The 18,648-nt window shown below is 42.6% G+C and overlaps 1 protein-coding gene across 1 annotated transcript in view; it reads right to left on the minus strand.

The window, feature by feature from the left end:
- dph1 (diphthamide biosynthesis 1) overlaps positions 1 to 18,648 on the minus strand; it is a 53,772-nt gene that overhangs the window by 19,427 nt on the left and 15,697 nt on the right. The window contains exon 4 of the mRNA XM_041940353.1: positions 3,457 to 3,578. Within this exon, the coding sequence (XP_041796287.1) occupies positions 3,457 to 3,578 (122 nt within the window). The remainder of the gene's footprint in view (positions 1 to 3,456; positions 3,579 to 18,648) is intronic.

Genomic DNA, 18,648 nt, shown 5'->3' on the forward strand with positions numbered 1-18,648 from the left:
CCAAAACATATGGCATGGAACAGGATACTGTGTGTGTGTGTGTGTGTACGTGTTGGTGTGTGTGTGAGTGGGGGGTGGTTGTCAATTAACCGCCAACAGAAGTGACGAATGGGCTCACATCTCAGCGGAGAGAGAAGAGGAGATGGATAGGGATTTTTAAAAGGTGGGTTTTGCTGCAGGACACATGTCGAGTGAGGAACCAAGGAGTTAAATATATCATGAGGCTAAAAAGGGTTGAAAGAGTTGAGTAAAAAAAAAAAAAAATCCAGACAGAGGCTAACAGCTGTCTGTTGCTTGTTTATAAGCACTCCCAAAACGTAAAGGGCAAAGAAAAGTGACATCGATCTGTGTTCACATTAGCAAAGTAGCCTGAGAGCACTTAGATGCTGCAATTAGAGACACAGTCAATGAGATGGACAGGACTCACTTGACCCATCTGTGGTTTTATTCATCTATGTGTTATAGCAATAAGGTCAGCCAGTAGAGCTGCTTATTAGTGCCCGTGTAAACAAATAGGCAGGAACATTCAGAACAAAGGGGACTAAAAAAAGGTTGGACATAATGGTATCCTGGCCTGTTTACAAATGGCTTGTTTACATCAATCAAATCAATATGCAGTTCCATTCTATGCTGCGCATGTGGACGGTGTTATGAATAATACAGCAAACATTTGGCAGCTTAAATATATGGTCTTGAACTGATCTATGTCCAATTTGTGGCAGTACGACTTTAGTCATATCACATATATATCACACATTTAACACAATTCGTGTTACTCTAATGCGGCATTTGGCGGGTTCTGCTGGCTTTATCAGACCCTGACCTTCAACACGCACTCGGGAGGTTTGCAGGTACATGTGAAGCGGTTCGGATGAAAACCGTACCGTACCAAGTCTGAGGCCGTGGCTCTCGAAAAATGGCGGATCGCTCCCTCAGGGTTGGGTGTGAGGTACAGCCCCAAGCGAAGGAGTTCGAGCATTCTGGGGTCTTGTTCATGAGTGATGGCAAATGGAGCGTGAGATGGACAGGCGGACTGGTGCGGGATCAGCAGTAATGCGGGCATTGTACCGGACCGTTTAGGTGAAAAGAGAGCTGAGCCGGAAGGCAAAGCTGTCGATTTGCCAGTTGATCTAACTTCCTTCCAACCCTCACCTGTGGCCACGAGCTTTGGGTAGCGACCAAAAGAATGACACCGCGGATACAAGCGGCTGAAATAAGTTTCCTGGCTGGGCTCACCCCTCGAGATGGGGTGAGGAGCTCAGGCATCCGGAGGGAGCTCAGAGTACAGCGTCTGTTCCTTCGCATCAGGTGGAGCCAGCTGAGGTGGTTCGAGCATGTCCAACTGGTAGGAGACCCCAGGGTAGACCCTAGAACAAGCTGGAGGGATTATATATCTTATCTGGTGTGGGAACACCTTGGGGATGTGTGCACTACCTTGCTTAGCCTCACCACTGTAACCAGAGCCTGGATAAGCAGGAGAGGATGGATGGATGGACGGATGGACGGATGGATGGATAATGCAACATTTGATGCTAGACTGAGCTGGTGCTTAAAAAAAACGCAGAGGACAGCAGTAATGGAGGTGTTCTTTGGATGAAAACAACACTTTGAAGCTGGATCACACACCTTCCAAGGATCACAAAAGCATTTAAACAAGTGATGATGCATGTCAATGGGTCCTGATTTAAGAAAATTGTTGTTATTTTTCCATTTTTATAAGATATCAGAAAGCAATTAGCAGTGGCTGGTGAACTGTGAATGCACTCGACCTTAATTTGGAGTGACTGGACTCCATCTCTGTCCGAGCCATACACATCCTGAATAGATATGTACTCCAATGTTAAACTTAGCACACATTCAATTTTATCAGATGGGAAATTAACTTCCTTTAGCCAATTACTGCTAATTACATCACAAACTGTAATGATTACACTGTGTCCAAGGGGGAACAGAGGGCAGTCTTAAAAAATAATAATAATCTCAGCAGTAAATTAGAAATGTTTTTTCATGGAGTGGAGTGTAATGTGTATTGTGGAAGAAATAAGAAATAAATATGTAGTTATCCACATCTACGGATGAGAACTACCTGTTATTTAAACCCAAGAGTCATGTAATTCCACATAAATAGCACTAGCTCAAACTAAAGTTGGTGCCTTGGGTAAGTTTTGCTGCACAAAGCTCTTCTTAAATGAGTCACGCCACCGAAATAGTGAGGACCTGCTTATGATGTGGAAGAAGGTCCAGTAATACTTCGAGCCGTGGCAGCTGGCCTGGCATTATCTGAGCCAGCCTGGCCAGTTTTATTTTTCTCCAGGTGCTTTTTCCATTCTGCTAAAAAAGCCACAATGAAAGAAGTGGAAAATAAAAATAAGATTTTTGGTTTCTCTCTCTGTTGCCCACCCACACTCACTCCTTTCCCTTTTCATCTTGGTCTTTTTTTGTTCAGACTAGTCAGATACTCAGTTTAGTTAAACCTCACTAAGGTTAAGTAAAATCACCATCCCTAATGCCGGTAAATCTCATTATAATTATTGTTATAATCGTGCATAATTTGTTACATTTTTTTATGATGTTGCCCATATTGTCCTGCACGAGATGGAGATGCTTTACGAATGAAAGGGGAATAAAGGAGTGCACAGTTTCTCTATGAGTCCGTCAGAACACTGTGTCTTTAATCTCCCACAGGTATCTGTGAGAGGCAGATGATCTCCTCATGATTGAGCGATGAAGGTCAGGAACACGTACACAATCACGCCCTTAGACAAAGATTCTTTGTGGACCTGTAGTTTGCTCCACTTCTATAGAAATCTCCTCCATCTATTAACATCTGATCTATCTTCGCAACCACAAAGAATTGATCTCCGGTGTCTTAATCTCTGCCTTTTTTGGATTCTTCCGAGGATAAATCTGAATGCATATGTGACACCTTATCTCTTTTTCATACACACACGATGCACACACATGCAAAAAAAAAAAAGAAAAAAAAGCTCAAACCAACACCTTTTCAGTGTATTAAAATTCTGTTGGTCATTTCTGGTATTTGGGAGAGGTGAGGTTGTTCTGGCAGGGATATATCAAAACTATTGATTTAGCATTTCCTCCCATGTTCTGCAAGAGACAGACGGCGGGGGCGAGGGTGAAGGTCCTCAAGCACTGCATGAGGTTTTCAAAGGACGGCTCTAATGCATGTTCCCCATTGATCTTCTGGGTAAATTTGATGTCCAGGCTCCAAAGGTCTCACATGCCTTCCATACTAGAGCTGGGCAGGCTGCACTAACTAGTTGTGTTTTCCGTTGATCGATAGCTCCGTCTGTCGGTCTGACTTCTTTGTCATGCAGCACGCTCTGTTTAGGTGGGTGTCCCTGGTGCCTGCTCACTCCCTCTGTGTGGTATAATCTGCATGCGGAGTGACAGAGAGTTGGACAAACATGCGCACGGACGGGTAAAGACACTCACTGAGACAACTGTGGCCGTAGTGCACCATGAAATCAGCTCCCAGTGCTCGGGCGGTGAAGTCGTCCACGCAGCACGCCCCGTACGTCACATCCCCCATCACAATGGTATCTGCCTCCGTGAACCTGGGATGTATGCACACAGAGACACAGATCAGCATAGTCACAGACCATACGCACGTCCAGACGATCGTTGCCATAGCGATCAATACACATAGCATGCCAGGCACGGTGTGATTATGAGAGAGCTGAATAAGATCAATCCCTATCCACTTGCTACAGATAGAGTACACTATATAACATCTGACAGCGTTGTCAGTCAATGACTGACTCAGAGTATATCGGGGTGACACACTGTTATTCTTTTGCTTCTCATGACCGGCAGCCAAAGGCCCCAGTGTGGCACAAGCTGTCTGGTAGTTAAAGCCCTGCCAGACGAGGGTTAATAGGTCACCAGTCAGCCTGGCCACAGACGGGAGGGTACACAAAGCGAAGAAAAAGTAGGAGATGAGAGCTAGGACTGGTACACTAAGCAGATTAGAGTTTGTAGGGGCCTTGGCTCGTCTATGTATGGCCTGAATTTACAGCACATCTGCCTGGAACAGGACACGCCAGCCTCAGCAACAGCAACAGTCTGCTGCATTGGAATAAACTATTCAGACTGGATGCTTTATGCCACAAGTAGGTTGCAAAAGCGTAGCACAGACCATGTGGGCCTAACATTCCACTTTGCAGCTGTAATAGAGAGAGAGAGAGAGAGAGAGAAAAAAAAAAACATGGCCCGCTTGAGAGGAAAAGCACCAAATTACAAAGGCATCTGTGGACCCAGATCTGTTAGAATGAATTGCCGATCGCAGTACGAAAAAAACAGGCGCTTTCTTTTATCGCCCTTTATGAGCAAATAAAATGCTAAGTAAACCCATAAAGGCAAGTAAAATGTATAAAGGCTGAGAGTAACAGGGAAGAAGCCCAAATGAACAGAAGCTTGAGGCATTGTAGGGAAGGGTAGACGAGGGGGTGGCTGTAAATGGTGGTTGTTGCCGGGTATTTGTGGCTGTATTCTGACAGATTTAGGCTAGGCAGAAGGGGTAGAATAGAGATGAGACAGAGGGCTTGGGGAGAAGGAGGAAGTGATAAACAGACATGGCTGCACACAGAACAGCATCTGCAGCGACCAACTGATTCTCAGTAATGTATCTCCTGCTGCCCAATCTTTCAACCCACATCCACTCTCTGTTTATTCCTCGCTCTGCTCCTCGCAAGGGGCTTCAGACAAAGTTTCTGTTTAGCCTTTCCTCCCTCATTTTCTCTGATGTAATCTCTGGTTTGCACTCTCTCTGGGCTCCTCATCATCGTCCCCTAGTTTTCTGTGTTGTTTCTCTCTCTCTCTTCCTCTGCCTATTTCCCTGTCCCTTCTCCTCTAATGGCTGCTCTCGAGTGAAGGGCAGTGCAAGCCAGCTGAGCCCAGGAAAACGTAGAGAGAGCGACTCATCTGGCAAATAAATATTTGCCTTCGAAGATTCGAATCAATTACCCTCTCTCTGGTCAAGGTGTTGATTCTGCCTTTGTGCGGCGTGCACGTGCTTAGCTGCAGACAGTCGGAGGGTAATTATGGGTTACTAAAAAATCATATAATCACACGGGTAGTTTGAGGTCAGTGGACTCTAGTTTTGCTCATTCACCGCAGCCCATTGTTCTTTCATCGCAGTCCGTTGACTTTGTCGGGGAGTTGCATAAATGTGCATCAACCTTTTAGCTAAAAATACACAGCCTACCCACCAGAAAAAAGAGACTATTCCCCCACAATCCACCGCAGACCATGCAGAACCATCTACAATGCAAAACACAGCGCCGCAGAAGATTACTGCATCTAATCAGGCATCTATCTGCCAGAAATACCATTATCATGTTATCTCCATTGGCAGCGCAGTGCATATCTAGCTATTTGCAGAGTGAGTACACTGAAATTTCATGGTAATAAATGCTAAGAATCTGATTAAGAGGCCCATCAGAGACGTGATTCTACAGGGACGGGGCAGAGTAATTACTGGTAACATATAGTCGCACATCCCACTGGGAGAGAGGAGACGAGGGAAGATCGAATGAAAGAACGTTCGAGAGACAGCGACAGAGTGAAAAGTATACCAGTGTTAATCAAATCCTATTTCTATCCTATCTCTAATCTCACACAGGACAAACTATATGACTGGTGGATTTAAAGCACACTGCCTCCTCATTTCCATTCATTCCTCTCCTCTCCTTCCTGCTTGAACTTGTCTCTGCTATCAGTCGCTTTTCCCGTTTTCCTTCAGTATATCAGCACTGGTTTTGCCTCATCTTAGGGTACTCGGTTCAGCCATTCCAACTGAAATGTCATTAAGATCTAATTAAGATGTCAGAGAAGCTTCTGAACTCCATAACAGCGCTTGTTAATTAGCTCTTTAGCATACGGCTCAATATGTGTGAGAAATTGCCTGCTGATTTGAATCTTCGCTACAAAAACCACTGCGCTTGTGTGTGTCACAAACACAAGAGTAGGAGCAGACTGCAGTACATGCACATGTGCACGCATACGCCAGCGCGAGTGCGCACGCTCACACAACTGCGGGTTTAGTGCGAGTTGATTGTATCGCTGTTTATCAGCAGGTTAAGTAGCAGATATGTATATATAAATAGCATCTCTCTCATCTCCATTATTGTCCTAGTGTGGCAGCACAGGCGATGAAAGCAGATTAATCGTTCCCCTCCTGTCCTCTGGAGATGATATACTTTTCTGACTTTGACAGGAATTTCTTCTGATGCCTGCATAAAAGAGGAACTTGCGGCACCAGGGCCTTACAGCTCGGGGATGTTGCAGCGTACAAAGAGAATGAAAAACTTCTCCCGTCTGCAAACCATCCCATTAGCACTCACAAAACCATTCTGTCACCGATTACACTCATCTGTTGATGGAAATTACAAGGCATTTAACTCACAGGCTTCCATTGTCTGTTTGAGTAGCTGTTAATCTAAGGTTTGGGTGTTTTGAGATGTGGGAAGTTGCTGGGGATTTTCACTCAGTTTAACTCTTTGGACTATCATCTTGAAAAAGCATTATAGTTTAAAAAGGCTGTTGCATAGACCTCTGTATGGAACTGCAGTATGCTGTTTCTAAAATTTCAATACTGTATTATTTTGGGGTTGGCTGAACATTAAGGATAGGTGATGCATTTTACTGTATTTACATTTTTTTCTGGATTTTTCCGCATGCAAATTTCCACTTGTGTGTCTGAAGGAGTGTTCAAAAGGAGTGTTCTTTATTTATTCAGGGAAAGTGGACTGACTGGGCTTCAAGCAACAGTGCTTCATACATTCAAATATTTCAAACATTCATACCTGGAGCCTGTCAAATACAGTATCAGCCCTCAACTTCAGCAGTTGTGTTTCACATGTTCCAGAAGTCACACAGACAGGAATCTGTCAAGGTTTGAAACTTTACTCTGACACAGGGCTTAAAGGATGTACACAAATCAATAATCATATTCATATTTATGTGCCAAGCATGTTTAAAGTTGTAAAAACACAGGTATTTGTTGAAGCAGTAATGATGCAGTACATTGCATATGTCATTTTTGTACATTAACACATACATTTTTGTGATGTTAATGTATAATTACTAGACGACCAACATAAGCTGCTAACTGTAGTTTAAATTGCCAGCTACAATGACAAACTGACCATGTGCCGATAAAATAGACCAAAGATCTGCAAAACTTTGACTCACTGGTACCAAATGAAACGCAAACAAGTAATCAAAGTCACCATACCAAACTCCCCCCAGAACTCTTGCAGTTTAATTTGCTGACAGCAAACATTTTCCACGCCTGGATTTTCCTCTAAGTAACACATTTCCCTTCATGCTAATGTGCTTGGACAGTTAATCAGTCTACCTGTTTGGCTATATTGTATCAACATCAACACTGTTTTCTCCAACTTCAGCCAGAATTTACATCGAATGCTGTGGGAAAACACAAACAACAACAGTCACATGAAAAACACTGTAAGTGAGTCAAACATTTTGCAATATTTGTTTTCATCATTATTGAACAGCACTACAATGGGCTCAGGCTCGGCTTCTCAGTCTGTAGCTCCAATTCCACTGGACCAGAAACAGGGCTACGTGCCTTGCTCAAGAGCAGTGCAGAATGGAGAAAGGAAAATGCTACTGCTTGACTTCTCAACCTCATCGTGCAGAATGCAATCAGCCCCATTTAAGAAGAATAACAACAATGTTGTGTAGTGCTGCTTGTCCTGCAATGCATTTATACCTTTGCTTGGCAAGTGTTTGGATGGTCAGACTAAAAAACAACAAAAAAAAAAAAAAAAAAAACACAAAAAACAACTGAACTTTTCACTGCCATCATCAGGTGGGCTAATCCAATTTGCCAATTTGCATGTTTCCTTATTTCCCTGCTGATGTGATTTAATTTGTTCAGCAGTAACTTTGCTAGCTGAGTGCAAAATGAGTGAGAAAATGATTAGAGCTTTTCCAGGCTTTCCAGGTTTTCAAGTTTTGCATCCTTTGGGGTCAATAGTAAATGTCACAGTTCTTTTATGGTACCTGATGGTAATTTTCATGGTCCCTAATGAGCTTTTGCCATCTGATTGAGTCATTGAAATAATGTTAAGTTACAACAGGGAATTCCAGCAACCCAGCACATATTACTCTAACAGCAGAACAGCTCGGTGGTTAGCACTGTCCTCTCACAAAAGAGAGCTGTGGTTTTAATCTTCAGCCAAAGCCCTTTCTATATTTGTAGTCTGCATGTTCCCCGTTGGGTGTGTGGGTTTCCTCCAGGGGTTCTGACTTCTCTCTCATTTTCCAAACACATACAAATTGTTCTGTGACTCTAAATTGCCAGGCGGGATTGTGAATATGTTGACCATGATGGATTGGAAATCTATCCAGACTGTTTCACTTCCTCTTTCACTCACTCCGAGCATGCTGGGATGGGCTATCTCAGCATCCTCTAGAACGTGTTTTCATAGTACAAAGCATTACCATGTGTTTCTTTACATGTCAGGCCAACTAATGTCATTTGAGTTGTACACTAAGATGTGCTAATATACAGCAAAGTACACTGTGTATATGATTCAATTCAATAAACACTTATAAGAGAATATCCTGCAGAAAACAGCCGGAGGGATCAGGATCTTTCTCACATTATAGTTCATTGGCAGCTGTTAATAGCAGGACTGCAACTAGCAATTATTTTCATTGTTAATTAATCTCTCAATTGAACAATTAGTTGCTTCGTTGATAAAATGTCAGAAAATGGTGAAAAATGTCGATCAGTGTTTCCCAAAACCAAAAGCTGACCTTCTTAAATGTCTTTTCTTAAAATTCTTAATTAAGCGACACCTTAGACAGCTTCACCTGATGTGTTACAGAGTGTGCTCATTCTTGCCTCCCCTCTTTACCACAGCATGGTTTAAACATCTGATCTCCCCACATAAGGAGAATCTGATGTGTCAAAGTTGTGTGGGCACGGTTAGATCATCCCTTTAGCTGCTCCTGCGCCTATTCATGATATAATGAGGAGTGTAAGAAGTTTCCAAAAGATCCTCAGAGCTACTTTGAGCCCGTTGGCTCTTCTTCAAAGACTCTTTTCTGCCATTGCTTGGAGCACATATTAAAACAGATGTCTCAATAAAATGTCTTCTCACTGCGTTATTGGTAAATAGGGCATAGATTTTCACAAGTTTATTTTATGAGATCCTCATGAACATATGAGCGTCTTCACTGAATCCCTCCTAACTCATTCAAGGTCTCACTGTGGGCGCTGAGTGCAGTCACTTAATTCAGGTAGAGGAGTCCTTCAGAGAGCTCAAATCTAACCGTCAAGATCCCAAAAAATGTTTAGTACGGTGCAAGTACAAAGAATAGCAGCGTTGGACAATGGACAAAACTGGCCTAATGAATCTCAAGTTAAATGCGGGGATGGAATAAAGCATGCAAACATTGTCAACTGCTATTTTCAGAATTGCACCAACCAAGAAGGAAAACTGCACTCATTTAGGCTCTCTTGACAGTACTTGTAGCTACTAGTCTGTAATTTTGTGAAACACCTGAGGCTGTGGCATGCGCTGCATGCACAAGGGAGAAGTTTGCCTTTAGGGCTGTCTAGCTGTTCCTGGCTTTCGGACCCTATTCTATACACATACAGATGAGTGCACAGTTTTCCTTCTTTACTCATGTTAGCACAAGGTGGTGATAACTGTGTGCAGTTTAATATTGGCTGATTTCACCCTAAAAACAGTCATTTTTTAAAAAATTGCCCCCAAAATTTTGTAAATGCCCCAGTTTTTTAGACAGTGGGGGGCAAAAGGTGTCCCTGCAAAATATTTTTTGAATTTCCTACACTGGCTATACGTACGTGACTTTTGTTTTACTAAGGGTTTATCCAATATTAGCTTTTAAAATTGCTTTAACTTGACTTTTATTATGGTTCTATGAATAGTCAAAGCAACAGAAGAACGACAGAATTTAACACAAAGACTTAACAGGAGTTGTAACATATTTCAAACGTGTTGATTTATGTCGGGAAAAAACAGAACAGATGTGAGCCATTACACACAGGCACAGCTAGACTTGCTTATGCTGCCTTTGTGCTGTGTTTGTGTGCGCAAATTTGAACGACGTGAAAGAATGAATCATTGTGCAGCGAGAGAATATAAATGAGCGGAAGGGATTAACGAGGGGAGAGTAGCACTTTTTTTTCTGTTCTTGAGAATCAGCAACTATACATTCATATGAATGTTTCAAGGTGAACATATGGACAGGAAGGATTAGACTAGACCACAGGCGCTACTCTTACACCAAAAAGGACAGTCTGTGTTGTTACTGTCTCTCCTGGCAGTCTAAGAGGAAGGTTGCAGTACACACAGTAGGTTGTCTGTCTATATGACTGCACTGCCAGTGAGGTTTTTACATCTGAGGTCTAATAATAGCAGAGGTAGCAGACCGGTCTCACAGGAAACGAACAAAGTGACAAGCAGGTCAGCAAGGTGGGTACAGGTGCAGCAGCACTGCTCTTGCACAGTTGCCACTGATGCACTGTGGGCAGACAGCTCAAATGAGCATATGTGGCACAACTGAATACCAAGTACACACACACAAATACACATGTGAATTATTCCCTACATCTGGCAATGGCTCATCTTTCATTCCATTACATTTCAGACATCAGCCCCCATCAGCCCATTGTGTGTCTGTGAGTGGGCTTTGGCATGGGGCTGAGCAGATTGGCCCGGGAAAGGAGGCTTCTCCCAAAAGTGTAAGGCTGGCTCCGCAGAGACGGACCATCGTTATTCCCTCCTTAAATGAGTTCAGTTTAGGTAAATGAGGAGAAAAAGGATTAGACCAGAAAGAAAGGTGAAGTCCAGTGGAAGAGATAATGTCGACTGGGAGATGATACAGAGGGAACTGAATGGTAGAACATGAGAAGTTTTTCCTACACAGGACGAGGACAGAAAGACGGGGACAGAGAGAGAAGGAGAGAGGGCCGATGATGATGGTGAAGAGAGGACAGGCCACCTAAGACAGATGAGCTGTTCGCTGCCGGGTTTGTAATATTAGCAAATCTGATATCTATAATCTGCTTTCTGCACATATAACATAGAAAATATCCTGACAAAGTGCTCCTCTCCAAAAATAAATTTGGCAAGGGGCACTGGGCAGGAGGATTAAATGATCTCCACTCCTTCCCTCGCTGTGTATATCTTCCACTCGATGCCTCTCCCTGCTTATTTCACTATATTTCTTTGTCATATTGACACAGGAATCCTAGGCCGCCTGTCTTCTACAGAGAAAATCTGGAGACAAAACCCCCTTTAAAATATGACAGTCTAACTGCAGTCACCGAACATCTGCTGTGAATGGGTAAACAGAGAGACGTGAGGCAGCGAGTACGGGTTGATGCTTAGACAGATGTTTTCAGTAATGCCATTAGATAATCCTATAACTCCCCGAAAAACAAGATCATTACTGCTATTTCTGTGAGTGTATCTCATCTATTTGTCATGGCTTTTATTCAAAAGCCTGAGCCATGGGTCATTATGGAAAAGCCTACAGCTTTATCAAGATAGAGCTGCAAACTGCACAGCATAGCAGAGCATGCTTAGAAGAGCGACAATCCAATTTACTAAACAAAACAAAATGATGATACGGCAACAGTTATTACAAGTGCCTGCAGTTGTGCTGATGTTGCTGTAGGAGGGGGAAAACTCAGGGCTAGGCCTACAACTAGGAACAGATCTAATCTCTGAGGATCTTTCTAAAAAATACAGAAGACTAAATCTAGTTTGACACAGTGTTTATCAGATGTGCGAGGGTATAAAGACAGGAATTAGGATAAGGGACCGGCGAGGACAGATAATGTGGGTATTAAGTGCTATTGTGCCTCTGCAAGAAGAGAACCCTAAAGCTTCCTTGAAGCTGCGATTGCTGGCTGAAACGAATTATTCGCCTCCTGCGTAGGTAAATTAATCACTTACTTAGGGGGTCATAGAAAGCCCACATGTGAATACTGTGCTCAGGGACAACTTTAAAGCTCCTAAAAACTTGGTTTTAAATATTAACTATTTCTCAATAACATTAAATATTCATGATTAACTAAGCAAGAATTAAAGCTAAGAGCAGAAAAAAAGTTATTATTTATTAAAGCAGCTATTGTAAATAAAGGGCAAATTTCTCTGTGTGATGGGAGAGGGGTCTTCTTAGTAACAAACCCACAGATAATTTTTACCCTACTCTGCTCTTTAGCATCTTTCAGCTCATTGTTTTGGTTTTCTGGCACGAAGCTTTACTGTTTTGGTTCCCTCTCTCAGTTTTTGGGCACAGCTGCCAGATGTTTTCAGCTATAAAAGCTCTAAAAAGCCACAATGTGCCATCTGTCCCGCATCACACAGCAGAAGGACAAAGTTAGAGACTACCAGGTGAGCTCAGTGGAGTATTTAGGAGCTGAAGAGACGGATATCACACTCAAGAAAAGAGGTATTTTTCTGAAGGAGAGTGAATATCAGACTTAGATTTGTCAGGTGGGCACAAACACAACTCCAAGTGAATGCTAATGTTCCTGGCAACTGTATGCTAACAAGTCATATCAACTTAAAAATATCATAATATAATAATAAAATCAGTTGTTGTGGGTTTAATAATAAAACTCTCAGCTAGTCTGCTTCCTTGGGAAGTATGGGTGTGTGGTCAGATCAGGCTGGCTGACACTGCTGATAAAACAAACAACCCCAACAGCTGATGTCACACTTTGATGCAAATCTCACTAAACGCTGGTGCAAAAAAGTATGCCACATTCCCATCTCAGCCCCGCCCATCTCAAACCAGTGAGACCAGTGCAAGGACACGAATGTGAAAGCTCAAGTGGAAAATTGTATAGTTGAGTGAGACCCCATCACTCATTGTATCAAGCTGATTAAGAAAATGGGTTTGGAGAGCGTTCAAACTTCATCAAGCACGAACTTCCAAGATCAAGCCCGAAGAAAACGACTTCTACGCCGCATGTCTGCAGCCCTGCTTCGAAAACAATATCTATCAAACCCGGGACATATTTGCCTCTTCAGCCCCAATTCTCAAGACAAAAAAGTCAACTCTGAAAAAGAACGATTATAAAAACCTTTTCTTGTATTGATTGATGAGGTCACATCCATCTAATCCTTCTTTCATTCATCCCCAAGGCTTCTCTCCATCGTCTGTCACTCTGCTCCCTCAAGTCATTTCGCGGCTTCTCTCCTGTTTCTTCATTTTCTCAGGCTTTTTGACTCCTTTCCTCTCATCTTATGCTCCTTGTCATAACTCCTCTGAGCTGCTGTCTATCATTACATCTCTCGCTTAATTTTTGGGAACGCCTACTCATTAGGATTTTTCTCAGTGCCTGGTGAGTGGACGTGGGTCACATTGATTGAGTTGTCCTTCATTTATCCCCTGACTAAAAGGACACACCAGCTGCTGTTCTTTCTACCCTCCTCTTAACAGGAAGCACAGTTACATCAATCCTCAATGATCACAATCTCAATGATCATGAAAAAAAAGATTAAAGATGTGGTGATGTTTTCATAATAGAAGAGTAGCTGTTTCATGTTGGATTATGTAACACATCTGTCTTTTTCTAGCCATACATTGTGGTGGGTTTATAACACTCAATGGTGTTTCATAAGAGAGCATGAAACACTAAATTGCAGTTCTCAATGTTTACATGAAGCACGACTTCAAATTATGCTTTTATTGTTTTTATTCCAGTTTCCACATTGTGCAATCCCAATTTGTGTCCTTCGACTGTCAGTGGAGTTGCTGTGAAAGGACATTTTAAAAGCACATGTAATAGCCTTCCGATACATTTTTTTTTTTCCGGCTGTGCATAATATTACAAGGCTCTTGTGAGTGCAATTACATGGGCATGTGCCCGGGACTGTGCCATCCAAAATGAGAGTGATTATGGCCGGTCTGTGTGGTTGTGCTGGAGACAGAACAGAGGGGAAAGGGAGACTGTAACTTTCAGCTTTAAGCTTATCTCTTCTACACACTGCAGAGAAGAGGGGAAATGTGTTTATGTCATTACTTCATAAATTAGAAGTGTTCAGTCAAAGATAACAGTGGTGGAATCAGCATCTTCTGCCTTCCTCCAAGTGCTCTCATTACTATCTTCGCATTTCATTTGGAAGCCAAAGGGCAGACATTAAGAAAAAAACACCCACAACCTCCATCTGGCTCAGTCTTGTCCAAGTTACAGCCAAAGTGACCTTTTTTTCCTTACTGTATCTCTAGAGGGAATCAATTGTATTTTCATGACAGCTCAGGCAATTTCCAAGGCGCTATCTGCCACAATATCGTATTACACAGTGTCAGCACCTATCAGGATTTCCAGTCTGCCTGGACATGATGTCCCCCTCCCCCCCTTGATGCGATATGATTAGCAAAGATAGGACCAGCGGGTATCTCTGCGATCCTCCAGTTCTTTGTCTGTGACGTGCAGAGGGACATAGGTGTGGCCGATTAACTTTACAGTCTCCTGTAGCATGACCTGAGACTAAAATCAAGTTCACCCGAGGAAGCATCAGTGTTAAGTCATCGCTAGGAGGTGATCAGTACCTGCTCTGACAAAGCCTCCTGGGGTAGATGTAGGGGCGGTCTTGAGCTCTGAAGCCTGATGTATATATCAACTTTAAAAGAATAAGGATGACAAGGAGAAGATTCGGTGTGTAAAACTGATAAGCTGTTTGCTGTCCGGTTCATCCTACAAGCAATTGTGATACCTGTAAGCTTGCTTTGTACAAATTAATAAAACATACAGACAAAAGGCTCTACTCCAAATACAAACTTGGAAAGGGGTGCTGGACAGGAAGTCGAAGCATCCACCTCTCTCATTTAACTTTCAAACATGTCTTGAACATACAAGAGGACCAGAAAAACCAGACCAACGGCGACACGTTTCTGCAGGGTCTGCCGGTGGTCGCTGATGAGGTATTTTAAGAGCTTGACATACCGCAGGTTGGCAGTGAGGGTGTCCCTGGCAGGAGGGCAACTAGGCAGCACATGGCTCTGTGGGAGTGCTGGGAGCTCATATATGAATACCACATATATTTGAGGATCTCACGTAGCTGGAGAGCAGACAGAGTTAGAGTTGGCACAGTCAAAAACCATGGTGCAGCACGTGCATCAGCATATATGTTTACATGCTGGCACAGACACACTCACTCGCACACTTAGGCCTAGATCTGTTGCTACAGCTCAGCTGTGCTGTGGGCGCCATGAAGACTGTGATGATGTGAGGGCATGAAGGCGTTGGAGGCTCCTACCAGGCTCCTTCCTAATGGCAGAGTTGACATTTACCCTGAGAGGCTGTGGGCTGTGGCTGCTGCACCCACAGAAATGATTCAACCTGCCATACGGAATATAGAGGGATCTATTCTGATGGATGAAAACGCTACGGTGCAGGACCTGGAGATGTCTGCGGGCTGTGTGTGCACACTGTACCTTAATTTACCAACACGCTGCATCTGACACGGCTGCTGCTTGAGCTATCTAGGGGCTATGTTGACAGTTATTTTGGATAGTACATGATGGAGAGAGACAGAAAAAAGGTCCAGTATGTCAGTGGGATCACCATGAGCATCTTCCATCCATGTTTTGTTGAATCATACATGCAAGCACACAACTCCTCCAGAAGACTCAACAATGAGCATCTCTAAACCAACTGCCTCCTCACCAGCTTGACTTTCATCAAACTGGTATCATGTTTGCCATATCCACCATCATAGTTTGGCACGTACAGCAAGCGCTAAACACAAATCACAGCTACGTTTGATGTTATTAGCATTAGTTTTGCATGTATTTGTATTTGACCTGATGATGGCACTAGATGAAAAGTGAAGTGACTACAGTTCATCCTGAGGGGAACATGAATGTGGATGCCTAATTTTATGGTTATCCATCCAATCGTATTTGAGACATTTCAGTCAGAACCACCACTGTGAACCTCATGGTTTTGCGACAATCCGTGGGACAGATGTTGAAACATCTCAAAGGGGAAGCAAAAAGGGGAAGCCAGGGGGCAACCAAAGTCATTAGGATTCCTCATCTGGGCACCATGAAAACCTGGAATGAATTTCATGAATATCCACTGAACAGTTGTTGAGCCATCTGACTAAAAATGTCCACCTGCTGGTGGCGCTTAAATAAAAGTCAGAGGAGCACCAAAATACAAACGATTCACCTTCTTGGGAGAATTAACCTCTGCAAAATTCTTAGCAATCCATCGTGGTTGTAGTAGTTGTGGAGATATTTTGATCAAGACCAAAGTAATGGACCGACAACATTGTCATGCTTAGAGCCACGCTGCTCGTGAGACTGAAAATGACTGCAAGGCCTCTGAGCAAACAACAAACTACTAGATAAGGGGAGTGGAGTGAAAGCTGGCGTCTTGCTTCAAACATTTTAAGATTTTAATGGATGGCTGTAGCTTGTTGAAGTTCCACACTGAAAACACTGTTGACAAGCTAAAAGGCATCCACAAAAGCTGGTGTGTTTGTGTTTTTTGCAAAATGTTACTATTATATGATTATGGTGATTTGTTGGGACTCCATCAGCTCAGTGTCTTTGGATGTTAAGACACAATTTATGATGGTGCTTTGAGCTTGTTACAAATTGCAAATCCCCTGACTCATCACTGTATTCTCCGTCCGCCGGGGCTGGTCGGCCATCTCCGTCAATGGGGAGGCTTAGTCACTGGTCTATCTTTATTTATAAGGCCATTTTTGGGAAAGCTTCCTTCCGACTCTTGTTTCTATATTAATCAGAAATGCGGGCCTCATTATACTGTAGTCTAAAGACCTGAGATATTTTTGCTGACTGTTATTCTGCAGAAAAACTAAGAGACTAAGGGAATTGGTAACTGGTGAATGGGTTTAGGGCAACTGCCAGATGTAGGGGAAATTAATATTCTAGTGACTGTCATTGCTGTCAGTATGACATTATTCATACATTTTAATTGCCCTATCTCTACCTGTTCTGCTATCTGCCTCTCTTCTTTTCTATTCACTATTTTTTAATGCATTTTATGTTCATAGTATTGTGCCTCTGGCTTTTTTTTTTATATCATGTATGCCTTGACAAATAGACTGTGACTATAAAAGCTAAATAAATGTAAAGATAATGACGGTGACACCAAAACACCAAAAATCTCACCCAATCATTTCTGACCTCATTCTCAGTGAGCAACACTTTTGCCTTTCTAATTTGGAATAACCTGCCGAGGTGACCTGAGTCACTGGTCATCATTAGTTAAAGACTAATGAAGGGCAGGTGACATCATGTGGCTTCAAGCTGCCTATTCTACAACCTTAAACAAACATTGACCGAAGAAATACAATGACCTTTGCATTGACATGTGGCTACAGCAGTTCATCAATCTAACAGCAGTTAAAATATGTAAAACAAGGGCAACCATAGAGCAGCTTCCCTGCTTATGGAGAATATAGACTATAGACTAAAACATATGAATCTGTGTTTCACAATTGTCATTTGGACTGAGAGCGCATCTTCTCCGAACCTACATTTTGTTTTGATCTACCAATTACCTACTTTCCAAAGGTGTTGGTGTAATTTGTTGTATAAAGCTTGCAACAAAGCTTTGCTTGATAATGAAATTGATTCAGTTTATTTAATTTCACTCATTATAAATAGTGCTTTACAGGGAGTCCTGCATACATGTATTTGCAGCAAACAATAGCACATAAAAACATGTAAATTGTCTTGTTATGATCTGTGATGGTCAGAGGACTCCTTTACTGTCAGAAAAAGGAATGTTTCATTTTCCGCTATTGCTTTTTTGCTCCCAATAACAGGAGCCCTTTGGCCTTGTGTGCTCAGCAAATTTGTCATTCAACCACCAAACATCAGCCTACAAGACCTCGGATTAGGTTACAGGCCAACATCTCCATGTCGAGGCCCAGGGTTTTTCGTGCCAGGAGACCAGAGACGGAACATTAGATGCTAGTGCTGTCCTCAGGATTAGGACATGGCGACAGCCCCACACACCCAGCTTTCCGCTACCCTCTTTATATTCCTCCACTGTCACAAAAGCAGCAGCAGTAAATACTGAAGTAAGTTCATAAAAGTATCTTTCAGAGCTAGAACGAGACAGCTGGTATACCATCAAAGGCAATAAAACATATGGTACACTGACAGCACATGCATCATTGCCTGCCTGCACAAGTTACCAATTCCTTCTTTTATTCTGAAAGCTTTTTCTTTTTTTGTTTACTTGTGAAAGCAGAGTTCATAAGTCTTTGAATTGCTGTGACAATGTCAACACCAGGAGAGTAAAGAATGAAATGAAAAGGTGCGCAGAGAATCTGATAAAGGAGGATGGCGCGGTAATAAATGGACTGTGGCTTTATAAATGGTGACATGGTTATTTAAATTGCAGACACCAATCTACATTCGAGTATCGAGTGGGCTCCCATCTGTGTGAAAGTGTTCAGGTTTCTGTAGCCTGCAAAACACAAATTGAAAACTAATATGTGATCTAAATTAGTATGTATGAACACATGTGCTAACATCTGCAACATTATGGAGTTCTACTGATTTGACCGATCTAGCTAAACACAGTATAATTGAATAAAGTAGAACAGCCTTGGAGTA

This window comes from Chelmon rostratus, chromosome 7 (assembly GCF_017976325.1).
Source record: "Chelmon rostratus isolate fCheRos1 chromosome 7, fCheRos1.pri, whole genome shotgun sequence".
Taxonomy (NCBI): Eukaryota; Metazoa; Chordata; class Actinopteri; order Chaetodontiformes; family Chaetodontidae; genus Chelmon; species Chelmon rostratus.